Source organism: Scleropages formosus, chromosome 15, assembly GCF_900964775.1.
Source record: "Scleropages formosus chromosome 15, fSclFor1.1, whole genome shotgun sequence".
Lineage (NCBI taxonomy): Eukaryota > Metazoa > Chordata > Actinopteri > Osteoglossiformes > Osteoglossidae > Scleropages > Scleropages formosus.
Genome location: NC_041820.1, coordinates 532,874 through 556,217, shown reverse-complemented (window position 1 = coordinate 556,217; position 23,344 = coordinate 532,874). Strand labels below are relative to the sequence as shown.

General features: G+C 48.9%; 4 protein-coding genes across 7 annotated transcripts; 3 read left to right on the top strand and 1 right to left on the bottom strand.

The window, feature by feature from the left end:
* Window position 1: 1 nt before the first annotated feature.
* On the top strand, window positions 2–3,354 carry mgst3b (microsomal glutathione S-transferase 3b). Of its 2 annotated transcripts, none has more exons than XM_018747000.2 (5): window positions 2–245; window positions 1,133–1,255; window positions 1,867–1,939; window positions 2,300–2,400; window positions 2,659–3,354. In XM_018747000.2, exons 1-4 carry the CDS (start codon window positions 120–122, stop codon window positions 2,398–2,400), a joined length of 423 nt encoding a protein of 140 aa, XP_018602516.1. In that variant the 5' UTR covers window positions 2–119; the 3' UTR covers window positions 2,659–3,354. The 2 variants fall into 2 exon arrangements, with proteins under 2 accessions (XP_018602516.1, XP_018602515.1); XM_018746999.2 differs by having other exon boundaries at window positions 3–245; window positions 2,656–3,354.
* Window positions 3,355–3,627: 273 nt separating this feature from the next.
* tmem50a (transmembrane protein 50A) lies at window positions 3,628–6,423 on the top strand. Of its 3 annotated transcripts, none has more exons than XM_018746953.2 (7): window positions 3,628–3,733; window positions 4,270–4,397; window positions 4,757–4,869; window positions 5,032–5,099; window positions 5,293–5,385; window positions 5,530–5,590; window positions 5,755–6,423. In XM_018746953.2, exons 2-7 carry the CDS (start codon window positions 4,293–4,295, stop codon window positions 5,798–5,800), a joined length of 486 nt encoding a protein of 161 aa, XP_018602469.1. In that variant the 5' UTR covers window positions 3,628–3,733; window positions 4,270–4,292; the 3' UTR covers window positions 5,801–6,423. The 3 variants fall into 3 exon arrangements, with proteins under 3 accessions (XP_018602469.1, XP_018602468.1, XP_018602467.1); XM_018746952.2 differs by having other exon boundaries at window positions 3,629–3,733; window positions 4,266–4,397; XM_018746951.2 differs by having other exon boundaries at window positions 3,629–3,733; window positions 4,207–4,397.
* A 1,117-nt stretch (window positions 6,424–7,540) lies between these two features.
* rhd (Rh blood group, D antigen) lies at window positions 7,541–13,327 on the bottom strand. The gene is made up of 11 exons (XM_018746983.2): window positions 13,163–13,327; window positions 11,101–11,335; window positions 10,137–10,323; window positions 9,683–9,833; window positions 9,186–9,333; window positions 8,886–9,058; window positions 8,658–8,795; window positions 8,381–8,508; window positions 8,156–8,235; window positions 7,993–8,066; window positions 7,541–7,865 (listed from the first exon to the last, which is right to left on the bottom strand). The coding sequence occupies exons 1-11, from the start codon at window positions 13,199–13,201 to the stop codon at window positions 7,839–7,841; spliced, it is 1,380 nt and encodes a 459-aa protein (XP_018602499.1). The 5' UTR covers window positions 13,202–13,327; the 3' UTR covers window positions 7,541–7,838.
* A 35-nt stretch (window positions 13,328–13,362) lies between these two features.
* On the top strand, window positions 13,363–23,344 carry maco1b (macoilin 1b). Its single transcript, XM_029258285.1, has 11 exons — window positions 13,363–14,002; window positions 16,697–16,838; window positions 17,536–17,662; window positions 18,280–18,403; window positions 18,514–18,692; window positions 18,792–19,332; window positions 20,939–21,097; window positions 21,242–21,424; window positions 22,091–22,211; window positions 22,336–22,510; window positions 22,818–23,344. Exons 1-11 carry the CDS (start codon window positions 13,923–13,925, stop codon window positions 23,018–23,020), a joined length of 2,034 nt encoding a protein of 677 aa, XP_029114118.1. The 5' UTR covers window positions 13,363–13,922; the 3' UTR covers window positions 23,021–23,344.

Below are 23,344 nucleotides of genomic sequence, written 5' to 3'. Positions count from 1 at the left end.
CTCTCACCTCCCCCCAAACGCCCAGCGGCTCGAACTCAGTTCAACGTGCATTTGAGCGCGAGACTGGACGTGTTGTCGGCCGCCTAAGCAGACCCAGAGAGCGCGCAGATTCCTTTGCCATGGAGATAGTGGACGTGCTTCCCCCGCGCTTCGGCTTCGTCATCCTCACCTTCTGCTACAGCTGGGTTATGCTCACCTACCTGGCAGTGAAAGTGGGCTCCGCGCGCAAGAAGTACGGAGTGAAGGTGGGTCCACAGTTCTGTGCGCGCAGGCGCGGACGCCGATGCTGAGCCACCGTGACTCTGCAGAAATCTGTGCGTTCGTATTATTATATTATATTTATTATGTGTTACTTGATATTAATAGATTGGTCATTGCTCCTTCTCCAAAGTTGTGTTTTACTGAACAAAAAAGAGAAAAAACAAACTGTTGCTGTTGTAAGACTTACACTTACAGTAAGTGCCGCGAACACTGGTGTTGCAGTGTTAGGCGCGGTAATGAATCAGTGCTGAGCACGCACGCGCACACACACAGGGTAAAGTCCGGGCCGGTGCGCGCGCTTACTGCACTGGACTTTGTATCTCTTCCGTAACACACACACACACTGCCTGAAACCGCTTGTCCCAGAGTCGCGGGGGGCCGGAGCCTAACCCGGCAACACACAGGGCGTAAGGCTGGAGGGACGCCAGTCTGTCGCAAGGCACCCCAAGCGGGACTTGAACCCCAGACCCAACGGAGATCAGGACCCGGTCCAACCCACTGTGCTTATTTCCTCCTTCTCAGATGCGTTCAATAAATAAATAAATCTAATGACGTTTACTGGGATGGAGTGGAGTCCAGTCCAGGCTGTAACCTCCCCCCCCCCACAGGGATAGGCTCCGGCTCTGCGCGACCCTGCTCAGGACAAGTGCTTATTGAAACTGGATGAATCATGTTCTCATTTATTGTCTTTTTTTTTTTTTTTTTTTTCCCCTTTAACACATGTACACACATTGTTTTCATGTATTCTATACACACACACACACAATTTATCTACATTATTATACGCGCGCTTGCCTAGGACATTTACATTTTCAGGCTCCCTCTTGAGCCTTGCTGTGTGTGAGATGTGTTGTGTGTGTCGCCCTGCCAGTACCCGACCATGTACAGCGACAAGGAGCAGGTGTTTAATTGCATCCAGAGGGCCCACCAGAACACCCTGGAGGTGTACCCCCAGTGGCTCGTCTTCCAGACCATCGCGGCACTCGTCTATCCCGTACGTACCGGGGCGGAAAACCTCCTCCTCCCGCGAGGAATAGGGCGGTTAAGGAATAGCCACGCAGGATAACTCGCTTGGTGTGTGACGGACCCTCAACCTTTTCACGTACAGCTCCTCAACCTACAAGTTCAGTAAGGAGCACCGGTGTGGAACTCCAGAGTGACAGTCGGCAAAAGTTTAGTAGTCCACACTTCTGTCTTTTAGGTTCTGTAAAAAGGAACTCATGTGACTACGTTAAGAGTGGAACTACTAATGCTTACATGCAGCTACAAGCTTAAAAAAGTAATAAATTAGAAGCAAGTTTAAAACGCTGGAAGTAAAAATGAATGATCCCCACAAACTCCCACGTGATCCCAGTTGTCAGTGTCTCACCACTTTGTTCACTGTATGTCTCCACTTTGGTCTCCATAGCAACAGTAAAGCTCTGTGTCACTGCATGAGGAGAGCACTCCCATAGAGATGAATTGAAGTGAACAGTAGCCCTATTCTTACTGTACCTGCTAGAATCCCCAAAAGCCAGGAACACAGGGCACAAGCTGTAAATACAGTGAAAGTGACTTGAGTTCAGGTGGTCAGGAACCTCACTGGTCCATCTCCTTGTGTGTCAGACTGCAGCGTCGGTGCTGGGGGTCATCTGGGTTACCAGCCGATTCTCCTACGCCTGGGGTTACTACACCGGTGGTAAGGCACCTCCTTCTCCACACACTTGCAGTTGAGACAAGGTGCACTTTTGTAGGCATCTGCAGCAGGACGCTTCAAGTGTGTTAGAGCAGTTTGGGATGTGCTTGCAATCCTGTGCATTTAAAAGCAGATCTTGAGGAGTGCCGGTGTGGCCAGGTGACTAAGGAGAGCTCTGCGCTCGGGCTGCACAACAGGCGCCTGTTCAAGTGGCCACAGGTGTAGCTAAAGCGTGCATCCATCAGCTGGACGCACTCGCCACGTGTGATGGCTGCTGGATTGATGTGCTGCGTCCGTGAGGCTCTGTTAATGTAGTTAGTGCACCAGTGTGAGCCTCAACGCTCTCACTTTCCTTTCTTGTAGATCCGGCGAAGAGGATGAACGGCGCTTACGGCTACATCGGCATCTTCGGAGTCATGATCCTCTCCATTGCGGTTGCTCTGCAGTTGCTGGGACTCTTTTAGGTGTGTGTTTTCACCCAACACCCCCCCCCCCCACCCCCTTTAGACTAAGAGAAGGAGTGCATCGAACACCCTGGTTCGCATCATATGTTTAGAGCACTGCTCTTTGTTCTCGCTCACTATTTGTACTGAAATGTGATATCATGAGACCTGCTAATGTGTCAGACTCTGAAATCTGTACTTGCGCTACAATCCCTGTATTGAATATATGTTTCGTTCTTGAAGGACCACTCATTTTTGCTGTTTTATTTCACGCAGCAGCAGAATAAAGACCAGTGGTTTGAACCCCAGCGTCAGCCTCTCCACGAGAGCCCCTTCCTCGGCGCTGCTCGGTCGCTCCACTGCATCAGCATCGTATTGTGAACAACTAATTCCGCTCATTTATATTGTCTTCTTGGATTAGGGCAAATTCCTTATCGCCTGTGTCTTCTTTCATTTTCTTTGTCTTCTTTGCTGGCCTGCTCTACAGTGGCTTGGGCATTCCGCACTGATATTTGTACAAATTCCAGTGGGACCCTTGTACACACAGTTGTTTAATGGACTGCCGTAGCTGAGAGAGACGCAGCGGCCCTTACCTCCGTCCGGACACGTCCTCGCAGCACTGGACCAGGTCTGCACCCACAGTCAGCGTATTTTACAAGCAACCAACGTCTACAACTATGTGACCCAGAGCCTAACGCGACAACACAGGGAGCAAGGCGGCTGGAGGGTGAGGGGACGCACCCACCCAGGACGGGACCCCAGTCCATCACAGGCACCCCACGCAGGGCTCAAATCCCAGACCCAGCAGAGCGGGATCCAGCCAAATCCGCACCACCGCTTCCAAACTCTTGCTCTAAGCAATTTCAGTTCGACGGTTTACTTTGACCTGAGCCACACTCTAATCACTGTTTCAATGAATGAATTCAAAGATTTTTGTGTAAACGCTTTCTGAATAAAGGGACCGAATTTATTAAAGCTATGCTCTCTCTGTCTTCGTCCACGCGACAGATGTTAAAAGGTGTAAAGCGCGTCAATAGTGGCCGAGCGCCGTCAACCAATTAAAACTCTCCCTTAGTTCAGCTACACAAGACGGACTGCTCGCAGCAGCCAATCGTAGAATTGTGCTGCGTGATTGACGCTGGATTTCCTCCAATCAAAAAAGACTTGGTGAGCGAGAAGAACTCATTGCGCAGGCGCAAACCAGAGGCACGGCGTTACAGCCAATCTTGCGGATGTATAGAGCCTGATTGACAGGGCTTCTTTAACGATGCGGAAAGAAGTGTCTGCGCAGGCGCGGCAAAGAGTGTTCGCGATAGCCCCGTACCTTCTTGCGATCGTCTCTACCCTGACAAAGGTGAGTTTATTAGATGTAGGTAACAGCGGTCGCTCTCACCTGTCTGTTTCACTTCATGTCGGTCGGCCGTAATTAAGGAATTTGACAGGGACTTAGTTAGGTGTTCAGTTAAATTTTTTTTCCAATTCAAATCTGCTAGTAGACCGCTTTTCTGTGCGACATAAATATGAATGCCAGATTAAATATTTCTGAAACTATCGATAACTGCTAAGTACTTTAACACTCATAGCTTGAAAATCATGGTATTTAATCGTCATTTCTTCCGTCGCAGCTTGGCTCGGTTATTATTGACGGCTCCGCCGCACGGGATTCTGGGACGTGTAGTTCTGTATTTGTTCATTTCCGCATTGATGTTCAGCAGTAGACCCTTCTTGCCTTGACTCCATTTCCCAGACAGCCCCGGGGATCTGTGTTTCTGACTAGGAGAAGGTTTCCGTTTGACAACGGGTCGTTTTCGTGTCTTTGTGATGCAGGAAGGAAGAGTAAGTCTCTGTAAATCGCTCGCCACTGAACGAAGTCTTCTCCGTCCCAGCCAGGCCCTGCGCACAGCTGAACAGCAATGTCGGGCTTCCTGGACAGCATCCGCTGCGGGGACTGCGAGTGCAGCGCCGTGGACTGGGGAGAGCGCAGGAACACCATGGCTTCGATCGCCGCGGGGGTCCTGGTAAGTAAATGTGGGCCCATACTCTTAATTGTCTTTTCTCTCTCACTTTTCTGCTGGGTGATCTGCAGTGTTAAGCCTTGGTACTTAAGTGAGTTGCTGGCTGCCAACTTTTACTGTGTACCTGAAGTTCCTCAAGGGTCCACGAATAGTGGGACTCGAGCCCATGATGGGTACCGATCATCAGGCAATTGCTCCCTCCACCATATTCACACTGCGTGGGCAACACTAAGCGCTAGTTGTTAAAAACAATTTACTCCGTAGGTGTAACAAGTGTGGAGACATGCCCTCCAAGTATTTGTGTATAACCGAGTACTGTTGTTACATGTTAGGCTGACTACGTTCAATTGGTATTATTGCAGTTCTTCACTGGGTGGTGGATCATAATCGACGCGGCAGTGAAGTATCCCCAACAGGAGTCATTCAACCACGCCTACCATGCGTGTGGGGTCATCGCTACGGTGGCATTTCTCATGTGAGTTCTCGGGCACCCTGTGACTCCCTTGCCTGTTTGATTGTACAAGTACACTACAGTGCATGTTTTGTTTTTATATTTTTATCATGCATATCATTCTTTTTTTAGGAAGAACAAAACCTTAACATGTTGACCGATTATTTGTTTCCTGATTGTCAACAGGATCAATGCTGTGTCCAACGGCCAGGTTCGTGGGGACAGCTATAGTGAAGGCTGCATGGGACAGACAGGTAGGAGGAATGTGGTATTAGGGTCCCACTTCTGCAACCATCTCTCCAGTAGCCCACACTGAGGGGTTAGTGCCCCCTTCCCCAGAGTCCCATGTAAATGAATGGACTCATTGAAGGTGGTCTTCACAACAGAACCTACAGACAACCATGTGTGGAACTGCCTAAATTCCCTCCTTTGTTCCTGCACTCCTAGGGGCTCGTGTGTGGCTCTTCATTGGCTTCATGCTGGCCTTTGGGTCACTCATTGCCTCCATGTGGATCTTGTTTGGTGGCTTTGTTGTGCCCCGTAAGTAAAGACGTCATTCTAGAAAAGACCTACAAGATCTGTGTGTTTACAGGTTCATGCTGCATGACGGCCATGTAAGGTGATTCTTTGTCTACAAGTACACAGAGAAAACAGACAGTTAATTACCATTATGTTTGTTTTCAGAGAAGCCTGTCGTGTACCCTGGCATTGCTGTGTTCTTTCAGAATGCCTTCATTTTTTTTGGGTAAGTGTCCTCTGTTTTGTTTTTTCCTCATACTCCAACTTGTCTCCCATTAAACTGTAAGTGGTCACTTAGCACTTTGCCTGTAGAGAGCACAGAGCAAGCAAAGCTGTGTGCAATTTTCAGACTATCTACCTGATGAGCATTCCAATTCATCTCTTCTCTAGGGGCTTGGTGTTCAAGTTTGGCCGAACTGAAGACTTGTGGCAGTGACCTTCCTCCTCTGTTGGCCTCCAGCAGCATTCCTCCCTTTGTTTTCTCGCTCACAGTTGGTTGTTTGATACATGTGTATAAAAGTCACGAATGTACCTTTTCACATTGCCCCCTTGCCACAACTAGGGTCATCAGTTGAGAGTACCAGCTGCTCTCCAACTTTCCCCTTTTTAGGTACATGCTAGCAGCTTCCACACTCCTCTTACAGACATTCTCTCTCTGTTCGAAGATCCTGAAAGTGAGACCCCAAATGACACCACACACACTGTCACAAAGGGCATGTATGAAAATGCAGGATTGAACCAGCTAATGTTCTGGTGAGGTGGGTTTTGGTGTCAGCAATAAGCCATCTTAATGTTTAGTCAAACAAGGATCCTGCATTAGGACTCATTTTTGTTTGGTGTAGTGTGTGTGTGTGTGTGTGTGTGTGTGTGTGTGTGTGTGTGTGTGTGTTTTCCGTCTCCTTTTTTTCTTCTATTAAAAAAAAAAAGTTCTGGCATTTTAACAACCCATGGTTCCTGAGAACATTAGTAAGGTGTGTACAGATGTACGTACAGCAACACACCTACTTTAGCAGTTTCCTTGTTTTGTTCACATTTTCTATTCTTTTTTTTTCCCTCCCCCTCCCTCCCCCCCCCCCCCTCCCCCCCCCCCGTTGTGCTATAGCAGTGCAGAACAGGGCTTGATTGTTTTGTCCATATAAATGAAAGTGTTAGTCATTACTGTGGGGGGGGTGATGATCAGCTGTCTGAGGGCTCACGTGGCATTCTGCAGAAAGAGGTTCTTCCTTGTTACATCCTGTTATACTGTTCCTTAAATTACCTGTATTTGGGTATTTTTTTTCTTTTTTGTTTAATAAAACTTGTGTCACGAGTAAAGGCTGAAATGCTGATAGAGTAATATAATTGAAGACATGTCAAGAAAATCAGACAGGAAACAAATACATTACATAGACACACCAAATTCACCATACATTAAACATCATAGTATTTGTCCCTGCATCATAATGTAATTTTGAAGTTTTTAAGAAGAAAGAAGGGTGTAAAGTATTCCTGGAAATGCACATTGTTTCGGGTCTGTCGCCTGTCTCTGAGCACACACCCCTCTCACAAGCCTTTATGTGAATGCTTTTTTTTTATTTGTAAAACAGGCAAGAATGGTCTTTGTAACATAAATGAAATGTTCTGTTCTATGCCTCTGTTTATGGTTGTATCAGTTCCACAGGCTGGGTTTGGTGTTTTTTTTTTTTGTTTTTTTTTTTTTTTTTTTTTTTTTTTTTTTAAAGAAAAGCACAATTTGTAAGTGTGTGTTGATTTCCTGCAGAAACAGTTTAACTGGGATGGATCAACATCCTTCCTTTACTGACTTAATCTTTGCTGTTGAAGTTATGCAACTGTAGTAAACTGTCTACCTGATGTACCCAAGACTACATAGTGAGCTTCAAGTTTGAACATCTTTCTCTCGTACACTAACGCTTTTATTAAATCACTATTTGCAATAGTTTTGTTCTGCAAAGCACACGCCTCACGAAAAGCTGTTTGTGCAACATGAAGTGTGTAAGATGGGGTTTAACTGAGTGGTAATTTAATCTCTACCACATTTAAGAAATATATATTCTGCTTTTACAGTTATTGACCAGAATGTAAACTTTTATACATATATAGTTTTTTTTTCTTCTAATCATTTTGGAGCTTTAGAATGTTTTTTTTTTTTTTTTTTTTTTTTTTTAAAACTGCAGAACATTAAAATCTGCATCCCATGATTCAGATGGAGTTTTCTTTTTGGAATTGAATTTCACCTGTGGTTCTAATTGTTTCCAGCTGCACCCTGTTGAGCTGAGCAAACAGTCAGTGCAGAATTGTTTTACAGGATAAAGATGAGTGGAGAACCTGGACACAAGAGGTTCTGCTGAATGAAAGGATTAATTTAATTGCTCTAAGAGAGATGGGGTTACGAAGGAAGTGAACATGCACGAAAATGTTGGTTTTATACACACGTGAGTTCTACTCTGGATTTCTCTGCTCTTGTCTTACGCTGCTCACTTGTGCACAGCTAGGTGTGGAAACTGAGGAGACAAAAAAAAAAAAAAAAAAAAAACGGGTATCGCTTTAAAACACCGAGACAGATGAGCTCTTTTCGTCTTTATAACAGCCACTGGCTGTTCAGCAATGGCCTGGTACAGCTGTTCATACCTCCCAGAAGGCCTGATCATCAAAGCACTTCCTGTCTTGGGGTGGTCTCCAGCCCCGCCACTTGAGGAGGACACCTGAGGTTCAGAGCAGAGATTTGTTCTGAGCTGCTGACACTTCCCCATGCTAGAGCCTGCAGTGGCCACTGGTCCACAAGGAGACCCACCTGTGATGGCTCCAAGGCCCAAGCTCACACCCAGGGTGGTGATGAGAGTACACATGAGGTACAGGGTAAACCTCAGGGACCTGCACCCATGAGGGAAACCCATCAGCAAAACACCCCAGCACATTGACCTTCTTCATTTGTTACTGCAGAGAAAATGGACTTGCAGCTCATAACTGGAGCTACTCATAAAACCTGTTATTCACACCCCCCCAGCTGGTCACCTACTTTGAGAGGTCATCAGAGTGGGACACCTCTATCAGCATATAGGCCATCCATCCCAGAATTCCCGGCAGGCCGTGGACACTAAGAATGCTACAGGTGTCATGGCAACCGAAGTTGACCTGCAGGTAGGGCTGTGGACACGAAAAGAGAGCACCCCCGCATCCCTTTACACTTCTGCTTACACACTTCTTCTAGTTTCGTTTTACCAGGTTTTTCTGTACTAGCTTATTAGCATTTTCATGTAGGTGTTTTTCTCTGGGCTGGACTCCAGGTGGAGAACCTTGAAGTATCGGAATCCCAAAGTGGAGAGAAGACCAGCGAGAAGTCCTATGGTGACGGCGACCCATGGCGTGCAGCTGGCTGACATTGGAACCCCCATGGCAACTCCTCCTGCAAGCATGGAACTCTGGATGTGGACCTGCGGAGAAACAGTTTGTTTGTGCTGTCCTGGTCCCACTGCTGACCACCCAGAGTTGTGCACTTTCAAGGACCTGAATGTCCTCCTCACCACATTCATCTTCCCCCGAGGGCTGGTCAGTGCAGAGAAGACAAAGGCGCTCACAGCACTGGCCGCCAAGGACAGGTACGTGTTGCCGATGACGCTCAGCTTCTTAGCGTGGAGGGTGTGGTCAATCAACACAGAGTTGAAGCTGGGCCAGAACATCCACAGGAAAAGCGCACCTACAAAATCCACAGCGGATGCATCTGCTGCTGTCCAGTGCATGTACTGTACTGCACTCCCACCCGGCTCCTCACACCTGTCTGCTGTGTGTGTGTGGGGTGCACTGCTAGCTGGAGGTTGACCCACCCATCATTGAGAACAAGCCAGTCTTGCGGTGCACCTTCTCCTTTGAGTGGCGGGGCTCCAGCCCCTCCCGCCGGAGAGCCCACGACGTCATCAGCCCAAAGAAGGCTCCAAAGATGTGTAGCATCATGATGCTGTCCACCGCTGGTACCTGGACGAATCAGAGTTGCTTTGCACTTTCTTCTGCCACTGGCAAGTACTGAATTGCTGCAAATATGCATTTGAACCTGGAAACACTGAGCACACCTCAACTTTGCATGCAAGTGTGCATTTCCACAGTGTCACTGACACGACACAGCACCTTATCCTAACCAACAGGTAAATACAGTATATCGTCAAAGAACCATTCAAAGGAAGCTAAAATAGAAATGTGAACTTCTGGTGTACCTTGGATTCAAACATATATCCTTCTGTTTACAGTGCTGTGCTTCTGACTGTCTGCTGTCACCCCATATCTTAGATAAATGTTCTCCTGTCTTTTAGAGCTTGGCCACACTCACCTTCAGGTAGGTCCGAAGGATCCAGGTGTTGGCTACAAACCCCGTGACCTCCAGCAGGGCCAGGAGGAGCAGATGGATTGGGTTGGTCTTTCCTAATACTGCACCCATGGAGATGAGTCCAGATACAGCAAACATCTGGGCTTCAGTCAAACTGGTGGAACAGAAGTGGAGGAGCAAGTTGGAGAAGATGAGTATCAAAGCGACAGCTGTGGTGGTGGCAAAGGATGCCGATGTCTGTCTTTACAGGTGACGTGGACCTTTCAAAGTAGCACATGGCTCAATCCATAGCAACACAGAATGCTTATAGCCTACAGGTATAGCCTTTACATTCATACTTTTCTTAAGGTTCTTACAGTGGTTTCCTTCCTATTCCAGTTCTGTAGCCAGTACTCTATCTGCTGCCCAGAAGTCTGGCTACAAAATGTAAGACCACTGTGGACCCAAAGCCATTTACCTCCGCATGCTGACAGAGATCTTTCCATTAGAAATGGAGAACAGGAGACCATTCATCAGCACTGCCCACTGTACCGCAAATGAGGCCACGAGCAGGTTGAAGCCCAAGCTGCTGAAGCTGTACCGGGTGAGGAACGCAGCCAGGAATCCAAAGCCAAAGAAGACCATGACACTGACATCCTGGAGTTCTGCCAAAGGGATTGAGATAGAGGACACAAGTCTGATGGTTGCTGAACACTTGAGCTGGACAATGTTATCCCTCTGCCTCAGTGTTCTCAGTGTGGTTTTTGTTCCACACAGGTACAGACATCTTCACGTCCAAGTACGCTAAAGACTACAAGAGACCCATCTGGGGTTCACATAGGGTTTTATATGGCTCTATGTGGAGACTGCTTGCTAAGCCTCTAATTTTATCCACTGTGCCAGCACAAGGCTCCCTCATGAGGACTGTGTCTGAGAGGCCAGAGGGAGGGACATGAATGCCCTTATCACCTGCCTCCCACTGCCTACCGTAACTCAGCGCTTCCATCGATCTGTTAACACAGAGTGGTCACACTCACTCGCACTACGGGGTGCGCATGGTCTTCATCAATAGTTGCCTTTGAAAACCACAAGCCCATGTGTCAGTGGAGATACTCATGCTGATGTCGAATGAAGAAAGCCCAACTGGACGCGGCTACGCTTCAGCTCTTGGAGGGCCATTGGAGGGCCGCATGGGACTTCGGAGCTTCTCTGACCATTTATTATGAGTGACATTGCTTGTCTGAGAAAGGGTTTTCAATGCCTAGCTAACAGGAAAGACTGAAATAAGAAACATAAATGCTCCTTGGAGCCTACAGTATTCACACCGTTTATCTCCTAGATGTAAACCCACCAGACCCAGCTTACGAAAGTGTTGTCTTCAAAGATCTTACTGTAAACCATGTAAACCAGCTTAAGCAAATGTGAACTGACAAGACACATACCTGCATAGATATCGGTGAAGGAAGACTCTTTAACTTCCCACTGCTCATACTGAATGCAGAATGTGAAAAGCAGGATGAGGAGCGTTTCCAGGAGAAAGGCCAGCAGAGGCAGGGCTGCCCAGAGGCTGGGGGCATATTGAGGAGCCATCAGAGGTGCAGTGATGAGGAGGAATGCTGAAGACCTCAGATGTTGGACACGCTGGGTGTGTCTTGTCTTTATCTTGCAGCGGCAGAACTGAGAAGAAGACAGGGGAGGGCCCAGATCAGGGCCCTGGAGACCACTTGCCTGGCAGGAGGCCTGCCTGTCTGTTCTGAGCCACCGATGGCAGATGACCCTTCAGCTGTGTTTTGTGGAGGTCATTTGTCATTCGTACACGCGTCCATGATCTGTCGTGAACGAGAATTCTAGAAATGCCACTGAACATCCAGTCGTAACATCAAACGTTAACATCTGCATGTAAACACCCTGAGGTGCCTAGGTGCATTTTGAAAAGACGACTCTCAAATTTGAATAATTAATATTTTAAATACTTGAAGACAATGAGAGATGTCCTAATTTGTGCTCTGCCTAAACAGTGGTGTCCGCACGCTTTCATTCCAGGGTTCCAGGGATTTCTGCCTTTTGCCAAAATGTTAAATATCTCAAGGAATGCCACAGATGGCTTTAATCATTTCAAATTAAGAAGACTAATGTTTGTATGTGTCACCTTGTTTTATCCCTTGAAGACCAACCCCCCAAAAAAATATATTCCTTTGAAATATCTGCAGGTCACTCTGGTGTGAAGGAGAAGCACATGAAAGCTTTTTTAGTTCCCTGCGAAGATTTTCGTTAGGCAGTGAAGTGTACAGGTTTCAAATATTGAACAATGTAAGAACATTCATGTAAGAAGGGAATTTCAGAATGTCATTATAAATCCCATCATAAGCTTCATCCCTTCTTTAGTAAATTAGATAGCTGAATTTTTCACATGTAGATGCAAATGTCACATTTGTAAATAACATTATTGCATTTTTTGTTTTTCTTTGTTTTTGCTACAGTTGGTACGAAATGCCGCTGTAAGAATTGTCACTAGAACTAGGAAGTACGTCCATATAACACCGGTACTGAAATCACTGCATTGGTTCCTGGTCACATTTAGAGTTGATTATAAAATCCTTCGACATATAAGGCAGTACATGGCATTGCTCCGGCTTACCTTTGTGACATTATTGACACTCATATCCCAGGACAAAAATCTCCCTTCATTAGATGCAGGTTACCTTAAAGTACCTGTGATCAATAAGACCTCAGCAGGAGGTCGTTCCCTTAGCTATAGAGCACCTAAACTGCGGAATAGTCTACCAGTTACCTTCAGAAATGTCCCGTCTGTCTCTGCCTTTAAATCCAGGCTTAAGACTCACATGTTCCCTCAGGCATTCCGCCTCGAAATTTAATTCCACTGGGCCGCGTTTGTTTTTCCCGTTTTTCCCACCTCTGTGTCAAAACGTATTGAACTTATTTAAGGTTTAAATTACTAACAACAACTTCTTGTTGAGCACTGCTCCCTGCAATAAGAGCCGAGGAGGCCGGCCGCTACGGACGCAGCCCGTGCCCGCTGAAGCTGATGACGGAGCGCCACGATGGACTTGAGACGTACCCTGCTGAGCTGGGAAATCAAGTCAACACACAGCATAAGTGTTGTTATTATTAGCCGTAAACCGATTTAAAAGTCTGATTTATTCCAGAATGACCCGAGAGGTTCTTTTCTCCCTCCACTTCAGTTGGGAGTTTTTGTTCCTTCCCTGCAGGCCAGTAGACACACTTATAGCTGAAAAAAAAACTGAGAATGTGTTACGCTAGTTCTGTAGTCAACGGTCTTGTTTCTTTGATGTATTTCAGTCTTTGCCTCATTCTGGCTGTGTGTGTAAAGCGCTGTCGCTGTGTGTGTGTGACAAGAGCTCCATAAAACACACACTGCAAGCTGAAACAATACTTTCTTTTGTGTCACTGACAAAACACGGACAGGCTGATGAGGGAACAGGGCACACAGATACAGACAGAAAGCTACACAAGAACACTGACACTCCTGGTTCGCCGCACTGCGCGCTTTCTTTCCCTCATTCGTTGCTCAAAGACGCATCGAGCGCCGACATGTCAACGTCACTCAACACTCAGCGCACAGCAGCTTGATACGCTGCCATTTCCAATCCCGCTTTCCTATTGGCTAGTTGGTTGCCAAGCGCGTGCCTCTCGTCAAATCAATGGTTCACAGTTTTGCTGTCGCAGCTAGCAAGGGTTTACGCGCCTGTCATTTCGCTACGTGTAGAGTCGTCACTTTACGTAGTTTTCATCCTCCACCGCTACTAGCGTACGAAGAAAGTCCAGGCGCTCCGCCTCCGCTGTAAACTTATAGGCCAGTGAACAATGCCTGATTTGTCCATGACAGAAGCGATTGGCTTGACGAAGGATTGTTGCTTATATAGCCGCCAGTCCACCCATTTTCGCTTTCTTTGGCGTAAATTATGAGAGTGCGTGTCCGTGGAACAACATCATTGGGTAGAGTCCCAGTCAATCAAAATGACAGGCAGATCCAGGCAGGCGATTGGCTAGATCGCCCGTCACGCACGGCTGTTTGCGCCAACCGTCGCGCGGCTTGTTCGTGCAGCGCTCAGAGGCAGGAGGAGGGCCGTGGCGGAAAAGCGTAATTTGTGTCTTTGTAATGGAGAAGTGATGGTATCCATTCATTTCTGAGTGCTGCTCCTGTTTATTTTTAGCCGCCGTAGGAAGGAAACCTGGAAAATACCGCAGGAGGAGTTGGACGGCCGACGCGAACGGGAGGAGGATGAAGCGGCGCAATGCGGACTGCAGCAAACTTCGACGGCCGTTAAAACGGAACCGGATCGCCGAGGGTATCTACGGGAGGTGCGCGGGGGGCTCCGGGGGACCGGGGGCGCCGGCCTTGCCGCGGCAGCGCAGGGGTCCTGTGTGCAGGGCGCTGGCTCAGCAGTCTTGTGTTTGTCAGTCTGTGTGTGAACGTGTGTGTCGGTGGGTGTCGATGTGCCTCAGTGGGTATTTGTGTACATAGGCCGCGGGCCACAGCCTCGAGCTCGCCTGGCGCCACTGGCCACACACAGCCTCCGTTACCCGGTAGGACTGGCTATGCTCCCTGTACGGCTTCGTGTGGTGCGGTTTGCGGGTCATAATTCATATAAACTTAAGACAGTAACAGTATGAGCTTGTGGTAGTTTTGTCTAGTTGTGCCGTAACACTAACACAGTCTTGGCTTGTTGTTTGTGAGTCTTAGTTTACGAGCTCGGAGCTGTCAGAGCTGAGCAGCACAGACACTGACTGACTGAGACAGACCGGGTTAAGTCTCAGTCAGTCTGCTCCTCCTGCACCTTAGGCTAGCTGTTTCCTACAGGGTTTTTTTTTTTTTTTAATTTATTAAGTACATTAAATAAATATTTAGTAACGCACGAGTTACTCAGTTGCTCTGTGTCTCATTCCAGTACAGCGCTGAGAGGACAAATTAAACTGCAACCACCACAACCTTCTTCCTTCGTTCCTCACCTCACGTGAGGTGCAGCGTTTCGAATGCAAATGCTCACTTATAATTAATTATATCATTACTTCTGTTTCTCTGACACTTTTACAGTGTTACGTTTGAGCACAGTTACTTACACCGAATCATTCACGCGTTTTATACACAGCAGCTTCATTTACTGTGTACATTCTGGCTAAGTCGTGCCTGATCGTGAAGGGTACTAGAGTAGGAAGTGGGATTTGAACCTGCATCCATCCACTGTAACGTGATACTTGTAACCAGTACAGCACCTGCTGATGTCAGCTGAGAATGTGATTGATGCTCATGTTGTTTTACCCGCAGCACATCGCACGTTTGACCCCAAATCGAGTGTGCCACGCTGACTTGCGGTACAGACCGCGTGCCGAAGCGTTGATGATGAACTGTCCGTCAATAACACTGTTTTTTTTACAGTAATGCTAGTCTTTAGCATATTGGTCACTCGTGTGGTCAGTGCGCTCCTCCACGGGCTGCCGGTCACCAGTGAGGTCCGGCGACATCTTGGTCAGGCCATCCTGTGGCTGGGGACCGGTCACTTCTACCAGTACTAACAAGGAGGGCCTTCCATGAGGGACCCTGCTCTTCTACTGGAGAGAGCTGGACCCGAACTGGCTCTGCGGGCCTCTAGCTGCAGGGGTTAACCTGTAAGTCGTGGGCCATGCGAGACACCTTATCTGGATTACGTTCCCCTTGAGGCCCGTGGGGTAGAGGACTTCCAGCATGAGTTCAGAGGATTACTGGGCTCTGCGGGCCTTCGGTGAGCTTGGAGCACAGGGCGTCTGGGCAGGTGGAGTGGGAGAACTTGTGAGGTTGTTCCACTGCTCTGCTTGTGTGTGTGGGGCATGCAAAGAGCCATATTTGTTGAAACACTTTCATGCTGTTGAGTGCAGTGCTGGTTCTCGTATCTTTCTGCCTTCTTTCCATCCCCCGAGGTGGATGGCTGCTGTTTGTATTGTTTTTGTACCTTCAGCTTCACATTTGGACATTTTGATCTGTTGATATTGAAGTTGAGGTCAGATTTCTGTGGTAAAGGCAGGAATGGAGGAGTCGTATGAGTACACAGATGTGACATGGATTGCTATTTGAGGAGTTTCTCCATCTGTCATCGCCCTCATCTGGGAGGGACTTTGCTGAGTTGGCATAAAGTGATTTGAGGCTTGGAAGTGCATTGTGGGCGAAAAGGGCTGCTCTGCCAGGAGGTGAGTGGTTCCTGTACCTTGGGCCCCGTGCTGTTCTTGCCCACAAGTTTTGCTGTGGGAAAGAAGCTCCAGGTCTTCAAACTGTGATGGTTTGGGCATTGTTTACCTGCATGTGAGCTGTTCTGTTCCTTGGCACAGTGACATTACAAGTTGCTCGTAGCACAAACTTCTCTCCAGATTCCACCGGCACACTCTTTTTGACACCCTGCGCTGTTTGTGTCTTTCACTGCAGACACCTGGCAACAGGTGTGTCCGGCTGGCAGGCATGTCTGCCCAACTGCAGTTTCCTTTCTCTCTGCAGATAATAAAAATAATTATGTAAATGTTAAGGCATGAGTCTCCTGTGTTTGACTTCGCCCAGAAAAGGAGCTGCTAAATGTGGACCAGCAGGTATGTCAGCGTTGAAGGTGGTGGACTCAGCTGGCTGGTTATCACGGCTACCGTTGTCCTGATTCAATTATGAACTGGAATCTGTACTGAAGGTGTGTTGTTGTTAGTGTCAGCTGGGTAGATGTAGGCAAATGTGATTTGCAGGAGCACAGTGGTTATGTGTCCTGCGTAGTGTCTGCAGACACCTGAGAGTTGGGAACTGTGTAATGTTTCTGATTGAAATTATTTAATATTTTTGATCAGAATGAATGAATTCCCATGTATCTAAAAGTTGTAGGAGCACCTGACTTTTAAACTTCTGAACACTTTCAGTTGAAACCTTACAGCAAAATCAATGAACTGAAGTGTGTGTGTGCATGTGTGTGAGTGAGAGACATGTGACACTCCTGCCCACTTCTCTCCAGCTCCACTGTGTCCTGATGAGTCTGTCTCTGTGTCTCTCAGCACCTTCCTGTACCTGAAGTTCCTGCTCGTCTGGGCCCTGGTGCTGCTTGCTGACTTTGTGCTCGAGTTCCGCTTTGAGTACCTCTGGCCCTTCTGGCTCTTCATCCGCAGCGTTTACGATTCCTTCAGATACCAGGGGCTGGTGAGTTGCCTCTTTGACCCTGGGCGCACCCTTCATCAGCGACACCCTTCTTTCTGTGCCCTCCCCATCACCCTCCCGGGTTGCTCTTGTAGTGTCACACTGAGCTGTGGGTCCGATGTTTTCATTTACATCGGATGCAGTGTTTTGTGGGGGTGGGGTGGTGGAGGCCCATGAAGGAGCAGTTGTCACCTGTAAGTTAAACACTGCTATGCCCCCCTTTTTTCTTCTTGCAAACATGCTGGGAGCCTGAGGCCCCCTAGCCTTGTGTTTGAGGCCCAAGGGTTTAAAGCGTCCAAGTGACTCTGCTCGATAGGGGACACTGGGAGAAGCAGGAGGGACTGCAGACCACCGCAGGCAGCCTCACAAGCACTGTTAACCATTGAGTGGAGCAGGTAACAGGTGGGCCTTTACTAGCTGAAGAAGGGAAGAGGATGAGTGGGAAAGTTCCTCCAAGCTTACACATTTCTTGTTCATCCTGAGGTCATCCTCAGTTCTTCAAAATGTTTTCGTCCCCCTTAAATGTGCCACAGTGGGGGCAGGTTTAAAAGAGGAAAGCATGTCCTTGACCACCACCACCCCTCCCTGCTAATGATACAGATTTATTCATCACGTGCTGCTGTGGGTGTAGAATAACCGTTGAGTCCTGTGTGTCCACATGCACACATCTTAGCGGTCCTCCTCTGTCCTTGTCCTGCAGGCGTTCTCCGTCTTCTTTGTGTGCGTGGCCTTCACATCGGACATCATCTGCCTGCTTTTCATCCCCATCCAATGGCTCTTCTTCGCTGCCAGCACCTACGTCTGGGTGCAGTACGTGTGGCACACAGGTGAGTGTGGTGGCTGGGCTTTAGGTGGGGCTTAGGTGTGCCAGTGGGATGAGCTTGGCATGGCTCCTAACCCTCACGCTGCACAGCTCATATGTGGGAGTTGTTCCATTTGTGTGTTTGGCAGCCAGGATTCTGCCCAGCCCACCTGACTGTCCCCGTGGGGTAAAAGTAGGAATGTTGTTGCTTTTCCACGGAATACCAGCAGATGGATTGTGAGGGGGGTGTGAATGGACAAGTCCTGCTTTCCTGATGAAAGTGGACACACTCACCGGGACCCCTCTCATGGCTCTGTTAAGGAAGCTCCCATGTTGTTCCGCATTGGTTAACTGGACTGTATCTGTAGCTCTCGGTTTGAGTCGCCTGAGTTGCTCTCTCTGAGCTCTCCCTCGAGGCTGTGATCCATGTCCCCGCGAGCACAACTTGCTGCTTCGTGATTAGTGGGTTCACAGGACCTTGAGGAGAACAAGGGTTTTTAGCTGTGGTTGGGCTTCCTCATGGAGGCCTGGAGAGGATCCCTGCTCAAAGTGCTGTGAGCTCTGACTACTCCTCCCGTTTGCACTCACTCACACAGTGAGCTTGTCTGCTGTCTGACCTGTATCCCTCTGTTCTCCCTGCAGAGCGAGGAGTGTGTCTCCCCACAGTGTCTCTCTGGATACTCTTTGTGTACATAGAGGCAGCCATCAGGTTCAAGGATCTGAAGAACTTCCACGTTGACCTGTGCCGCCCATTTGCTGCACACTGGTGTGTCTTTTGACTTTTCACACATCTTAAGTGGGACAGAACGCAGGATAAAACAGTGTGTAGGTCTCAGTTTGTGTCCATGCGCCCCATTAACGCACTCCCGCCCCCAGCATCGGCTACCCAGTGGTGACGCTGGGCTTTGGCTTCAAGAGCTACGTGAGTTACAAGATGCGCCTGCGCAAGCAGAAGGAGGTGCAGAAGGAGAATGAGTTCTATATGCAGCTCCTGCAGCAGGCACTTCCCCCTGAGCAGCAGCTTCTCCAGAGGCAGGAGCGTGAGGCTGAGGAAGGTAAGGACCTGAGGAAGATTCTCTCACTGATTGCTGCCCCCGGCTGGGTCCAGATCTCATGGCCTGCCTGTCTCCCTGTCTCCCTGTCCCCCACCACAGCTGCGGCTGCCAGAGGCGTCTCAGAGGCGGACGCTGCGGCCGTGTTACAGAATGGCGGTCCTGTAGGCAAGAGGGTCCCGCCGGCACTGCCGGAGCTGGAGTACAGAGAGAGGGGGAAGGAGGCAAGGGACAGCAGGAGGCAGGCGACCCTGGCAGTGGCCAACAACATCCTGCCCTCGGTGGACTCCAGACTGCAGGAGGTGGAGTACATGGAGAACCACGTCAGTGGGAGGAGGATCAATAGTGAGCTGGCAAGCAGCACGGAGAACCTGCTCCTCAAGGAGGAGGCTGCAGACACCTCCAGGAACTGCAAGAATTCCAGCATGGGGGTGGCCAACTCCTCACCCCGTGGCCACAGCGCCACCAATGGAAGCGTGCCCTTGTCAGCACCTTGTTCCTCTGTCACAGCCTCCTCTTCCTCTAACAAGAGTGAGAAGAAGAAGTGTGTGGCGGGGAAGGGACTGCTGACGGTCTCCCACAGGGACCCCACAGAAAATTGCATTCCCAACAACCAGCTCAGCAAGCCGGACGCACTTGTACGGTAGGGCTCCAGCCCCGGCTGCCTCCACTCAGAGCATGCTGGAGTAGTGCACACTCTCTGCTTTGGGGTTGCGGTCAGTCATAGGTATCACTTGAGCACACAAACATGAGTGAGAGAAGAATGCAGTGAGACATTGTCTGTGTGACCCCTTTTCTGCCTGTAGGTGGTGCTGTGGTTAAGGGCAGGCCATCCTCTAGATAAGGTTAAACTTATTCTTGTGCGTCACCCTTCTGTCCTGGTCAAAGCACTGGAGGAGAAGATGTCAGTGACGGGTTTGTTTGTTTACTCGAGCGGCTTGTTTGTTGTGTCTCCATAGCGACCGTGTGATAGGTTGCATCAGATGCTAACGGTGCTGTTGGTGGAACAGACTGGGGTCTGTTGGATGCTGGGCTGCCAGCAGGGGCAAAAATAGCACCCAAGTCATCAAAGAGGGTCGCTAGCGACACTGTTCGATGGGGGAGCACAGGTGTGACCCCCTCCCCCGCTTTGGCTCCACCTCAGCAGGAAGCGCTAGCCCCCTGAAAGGGCAGCAGAAGGGCTGCTGGGTAATCTGTTTGTGACCCTGTGACTCAGCTCAGTGAACTGAGTGTCAGGGCTGGGATCCATCATGCAATGCTCTGCCTGCAGCAGTTTGGGCTCCCAATACCTACATGTCTCCACGTATGAGTGGTGAAGACAACTTCCTGATGTCCTGCTGCTGTGTGCTGTTTGTCCTGTTCATCTAAAGTCTGCTTGACTGCTGAAGTTCTCATTCATTAAAGATCACGTAAAAAAAGGCAGTCAGTATGCGCAGAACAACATAGCAGATACAGTGCTTCTTGAAAGTATGTGAACCCCTTGCATCCATAAGTTTTGCCATAAAGTTATACTAGTTCCATATGTTGCTTTCGAGGATATTGTTTGTGTAGTAGTAGAGGAACAGAAGTAGTGAAGGTCCAAAAATTTGTTCTTGAACACTGACACTCAGAAACAGCAGACATGAGCCGTAAACACCTTGGAAGTAAGTCGAATGAAGGTGGCCCAGCACCTGTTCTGTTTGGGGATTCTTTACTGTCCTGTACCCAGTTTCAGGGTAAACACAGATCAAATTTGCATCACTACAGACAGACTTGTTGGCAAATACACAAGTGAAAGAGTGGCACTTAAAGAACTGGAGCAGGTTCATAAACTGAAAAACTGCTGACTTGACCATTTGTGATACTAGGAGTGCAGTGGCATATTGCATTGACATATGGAGGAGAAGAGGGCCTTTCTGGAGTCTGCAGTATTGTACTCCAATATTACAGCTATGTCAACGTTTTGCTGGTAACACACTGAGCAGTGAGGGACACGCAACAAGCAGAATGTAGAATTGTGGCACTGGAGTCAAAGGCCAGCTGGTTGGCTACCATTACTGGCCATACTAATACTGTACAGCTGGGCAAAATGTGGTGAGCAGTTCTTGGAGCGGTGAGCAGGTGGTCTGTCTTTGGTTTTTCTCAGCTTCGGGACTTTGTCAGACCTGGTGATGGCTCATGCTTCTCATTTCATCCCACAACAGACCAAGTTATGCTGTGGCAACTCATGTTAGCGCCCACCCTAACACCTTGTCCTCCACATGGGCCAGGCTGGAGCAGGACGTAAAGAAGCTGAAGGCAGAGCTGCAGGCGAGCCGGCAGTCGGAGCAGGAGTTGCGCAGTCAGATCAGCTCCCTGAGCAGCACGGAGAGGAGCATCCGCTCAGAGCTGAGCCAGCTGCGGCAGGACAACGAGCTGCTGCAAAGCAAGTGAGGGCCGCTTCCCTTGGAAGAGAACGACTTTAACGCAGCTCCGTGAGCATCGGCAACACTGGGCTTAGCTACAGGGAGCACCGACAGGACTCGCGCATTCTGCGCATGCCCTCGTTCACATAGCCCTCCTTTTGTCCCCAGGCTTCACAGCGCTGTCCAGGCCAAGCAGAAGGACAAGCAGGCCATGGGTCAGCTGGAGAAGAGGCTGAAGGCTGAGCAGGAGGCACGCGCTGCTGCTGAAAAGCAGCTGGTTGAAGAAAAGAAGCGCAAGAAACTGGAGGAGGCGACAGCGGCACGGGCGGTGGCACTGGCCGCTGCCTCCAGGTACCGAGCGGCTTGTTCACTGCAACTCTTCTGCATGTCACGTACTGCAGGCGGCTGCTGCCGTTTAATTACTGCACAGATATGGGTTCAAGGTCCAAGGGGGTCTTGTTACTCCACATTTAACTGTCAAGGTCATATCCTGAGGTTATGGTTCCCATAATACACTTGGGTTTTCATTTTGCTCCAAACTGAAATGCACTGTGGCTGCTGGAGCAATGTGACTAATTCTGCAAACCTGCACATTGACATGATTTTCTATGTACGTATCTCTCTTGTGCACATGCGCACACACGCAGTGTATATTGGTGTCTGAGGTTTGTTTGGTCCCATATTTTCATTACACAGTTCAATATGTGCTGATGTGACCAGTCTTGACATAAAGTGCAGATCTGAAGCTTGCAAATGGCTAAATTTTTCTATGAATTGATATTTTCTATTTATGCTTTAGAGGTTTATTTACATTTGTGGTTCTTTGCACTTGAGCTTAGTGTTTATTCATTTAAAACCTTTGTTACAATTCAGAATTTACATCAGAGATGCAAATGTGTGTTTGGCTGCTGAATGAAGTGGTGAATCTTGGGATTCAGGTTGGGGGCCTTTAGGAACTGCCCACATCTGGCTGTGAGCACTATGTGTGTTGGTCAGTGGTCATGCCTGTCCCTTCAGGGGGGAGTGCACAGAGACACTGAGGAGTCGTGTGCGTGAGCTGGAGTCCGACTGCAAGAAGCTCAACATCGACCTGAAGCTCAAGGAGGAGCAGATCCGAGACATGGAGATGAAGGTGCAGGTGAGAGTGCTGCGTACACTCCCGCATGCCTGCCCCCATGCCCACACACACACAGGATCCCTTCCTCTCCACACTCTACCCAGGTCACAGGTTTCACTCTCTGTGTGTCCTCAACACCCCATAGGAGCTGCGCAAGTACAAGGAGAACGAGAAGGACACAGAGGTGCTCATGTCGGCGCTGTCCGCCATGCAGGACAAGACGCAGCACCTGGAGAACAGCCTGAGCGCCGAGACACGCATCAAGTTGGACCTCTTCTCTGCGCTAGGGGATGCTAAGAGGCAGCTGGAGATCGCACAAGGTCTGACCTGGTCCTTCCCGGCCCCTGAACCTCATCCCCAGCTGCTGCATTCCTAGCTCTCTTCTCAATCATCTCCACATCATTGCTGTGTCTGTAGAGCCTGTTGGCATTGAGGGGCTGGATGGGCACCTGCAGTTTGTCCTGGAAGTGCAGCTTGTTGAGCAGTCTATGTAGACAGTGGTATTGGGCACTGGCTTCATGTGGGCTCTGTCAGTGCATGTGTCCTTTTACTCCCCAACCTGGATGGTAGTCCTGTTTCGAGAGAGCATACACTACCTCACAGCTGTACTCTGCTGTGTCTCTGCAGGCCAGATCTTGCAGAAGGACCAGGAGATCAAAGAGCTGAAGCAGAAGATAGCCGAGGTGATGGCGGTCATGCCCAGTCTGGCGTACACGGCGGACACCAACAACATGACCCCTGTGACCCCACATTACTCCTCCAAATTCATGGACACAAGCCCCTCGGCTCTGGACCCCAACGCCTCCGTGTACCAGCCGCTGAAGAAGTGAAGCTGCTCCCTTTGTTTATGTGGACCTGGTACGAGATTCACGCAGGCGCTGAGGAAGAGTGTGTTCCCCCCCCGGTCAAGATGACGTTGTATTGTGTGATTGTATTTGTCGTAGGTAAAGCAAAAGACAAAAAAAAAAAAAGACTTTTTAAAAAGGGACATCACATGTTGACTAGGGTTGACCAGTATCTTTTTTTTTTTTTTTTTTTCTTTTCTCCTATTGTAAATGTTTAGAAAACCTCACAGAATGTGACCTGTTTTTTTCACTGGACACACGTACACACAGGCGTGCACACAGTGCTGGGCTTTTTTTTTTTTTTTGAGA

Bases quoted from the DNA above. Each gene is read 5' to 3' on its own strand.
- mgst3b (XM_018747000.2), top strand. From the start codon at position 120: ATGGAGATAGTGGACGTGCTTCCCCCGCGCTTCGGCTTCGTCATCCTC. The intron at 246-1,132 runs GTGGGTCCACAG...TCGCCCTGCCAG, and splicing joins GCAAGAAGTACGGAGTGAAG to TACCCGACCATGTACAGCGA. The intron at 1,940-2,299 runs GTAAGGCACCTC...CCTTTCTTGTAG, and splicing joins CTGGGGTTACTACACCGGTG to ATCCGGCGAAGAGGATGAAC.
- tmem50a (XM_018746953.2), top strand. From the start codon at position 4,293: ATGTCGGGCTTCCTGGACAGCATCCGCTGCGGGGACTGCGAGTGCAGC. The intron at 5,386-5,529 runs GTAAGTAAAGAC...GTTTGTTTTCAG, and splicing joins TGGTGGCTTTGTTGTGCCCC to AGAAGCCTGTCGTGTACCCT. The intron at 5,591-5,754 runs GTAAGTGTCCTC...TCTCTTCTCTAG, and splicing joins AATGCCTTCATTTTTTTTGG to GGGCTTGGTGTTCAAGTTTG.
- rhd (XM_018746983.2), bottom strand. From the start codon at position 13,201: ATGAGGGAAAGAAAGCGCGCAGTGCGGCGAACCAGGAGT. The intron at 11,336-13,162 runs GTCAGTGTTCTT...TCTTCTTCTCAG, and splicing joins CAGTGCGGCGAACCAGGAGT to TTCTGCCGCTGCAAGATAAA. The intron at 8,509-8,657 runs GTTCTCCACCTG...TCGTGTCCACAG, and splicing joins TGGGATTCCGATACTTCAAG to CCCTACCTGCAGGTCAACTT.
- maco1b (XM_029258285.1), top strand. From the start codon at position 13,923: ATGAAGCGGCGCAATGCGGACTGCAGCAAACTTCGACGGCCGTTAAAA. The intron at 18,404-18,513 runs GTGTGTCTTTTG...TCCCGCCCCCAG, and splicing joins CGCCCATTTGCTGCACACTG to CATCGGCTACCCAGTGGTGA. The intron at 19,333-20,938 runs GTAGGGCTCCAG...CACATGGGCCAG, and splicing joins AAGCCGGACGCACTTGTACG to GCTGGAGCAGGACGTAAAGA.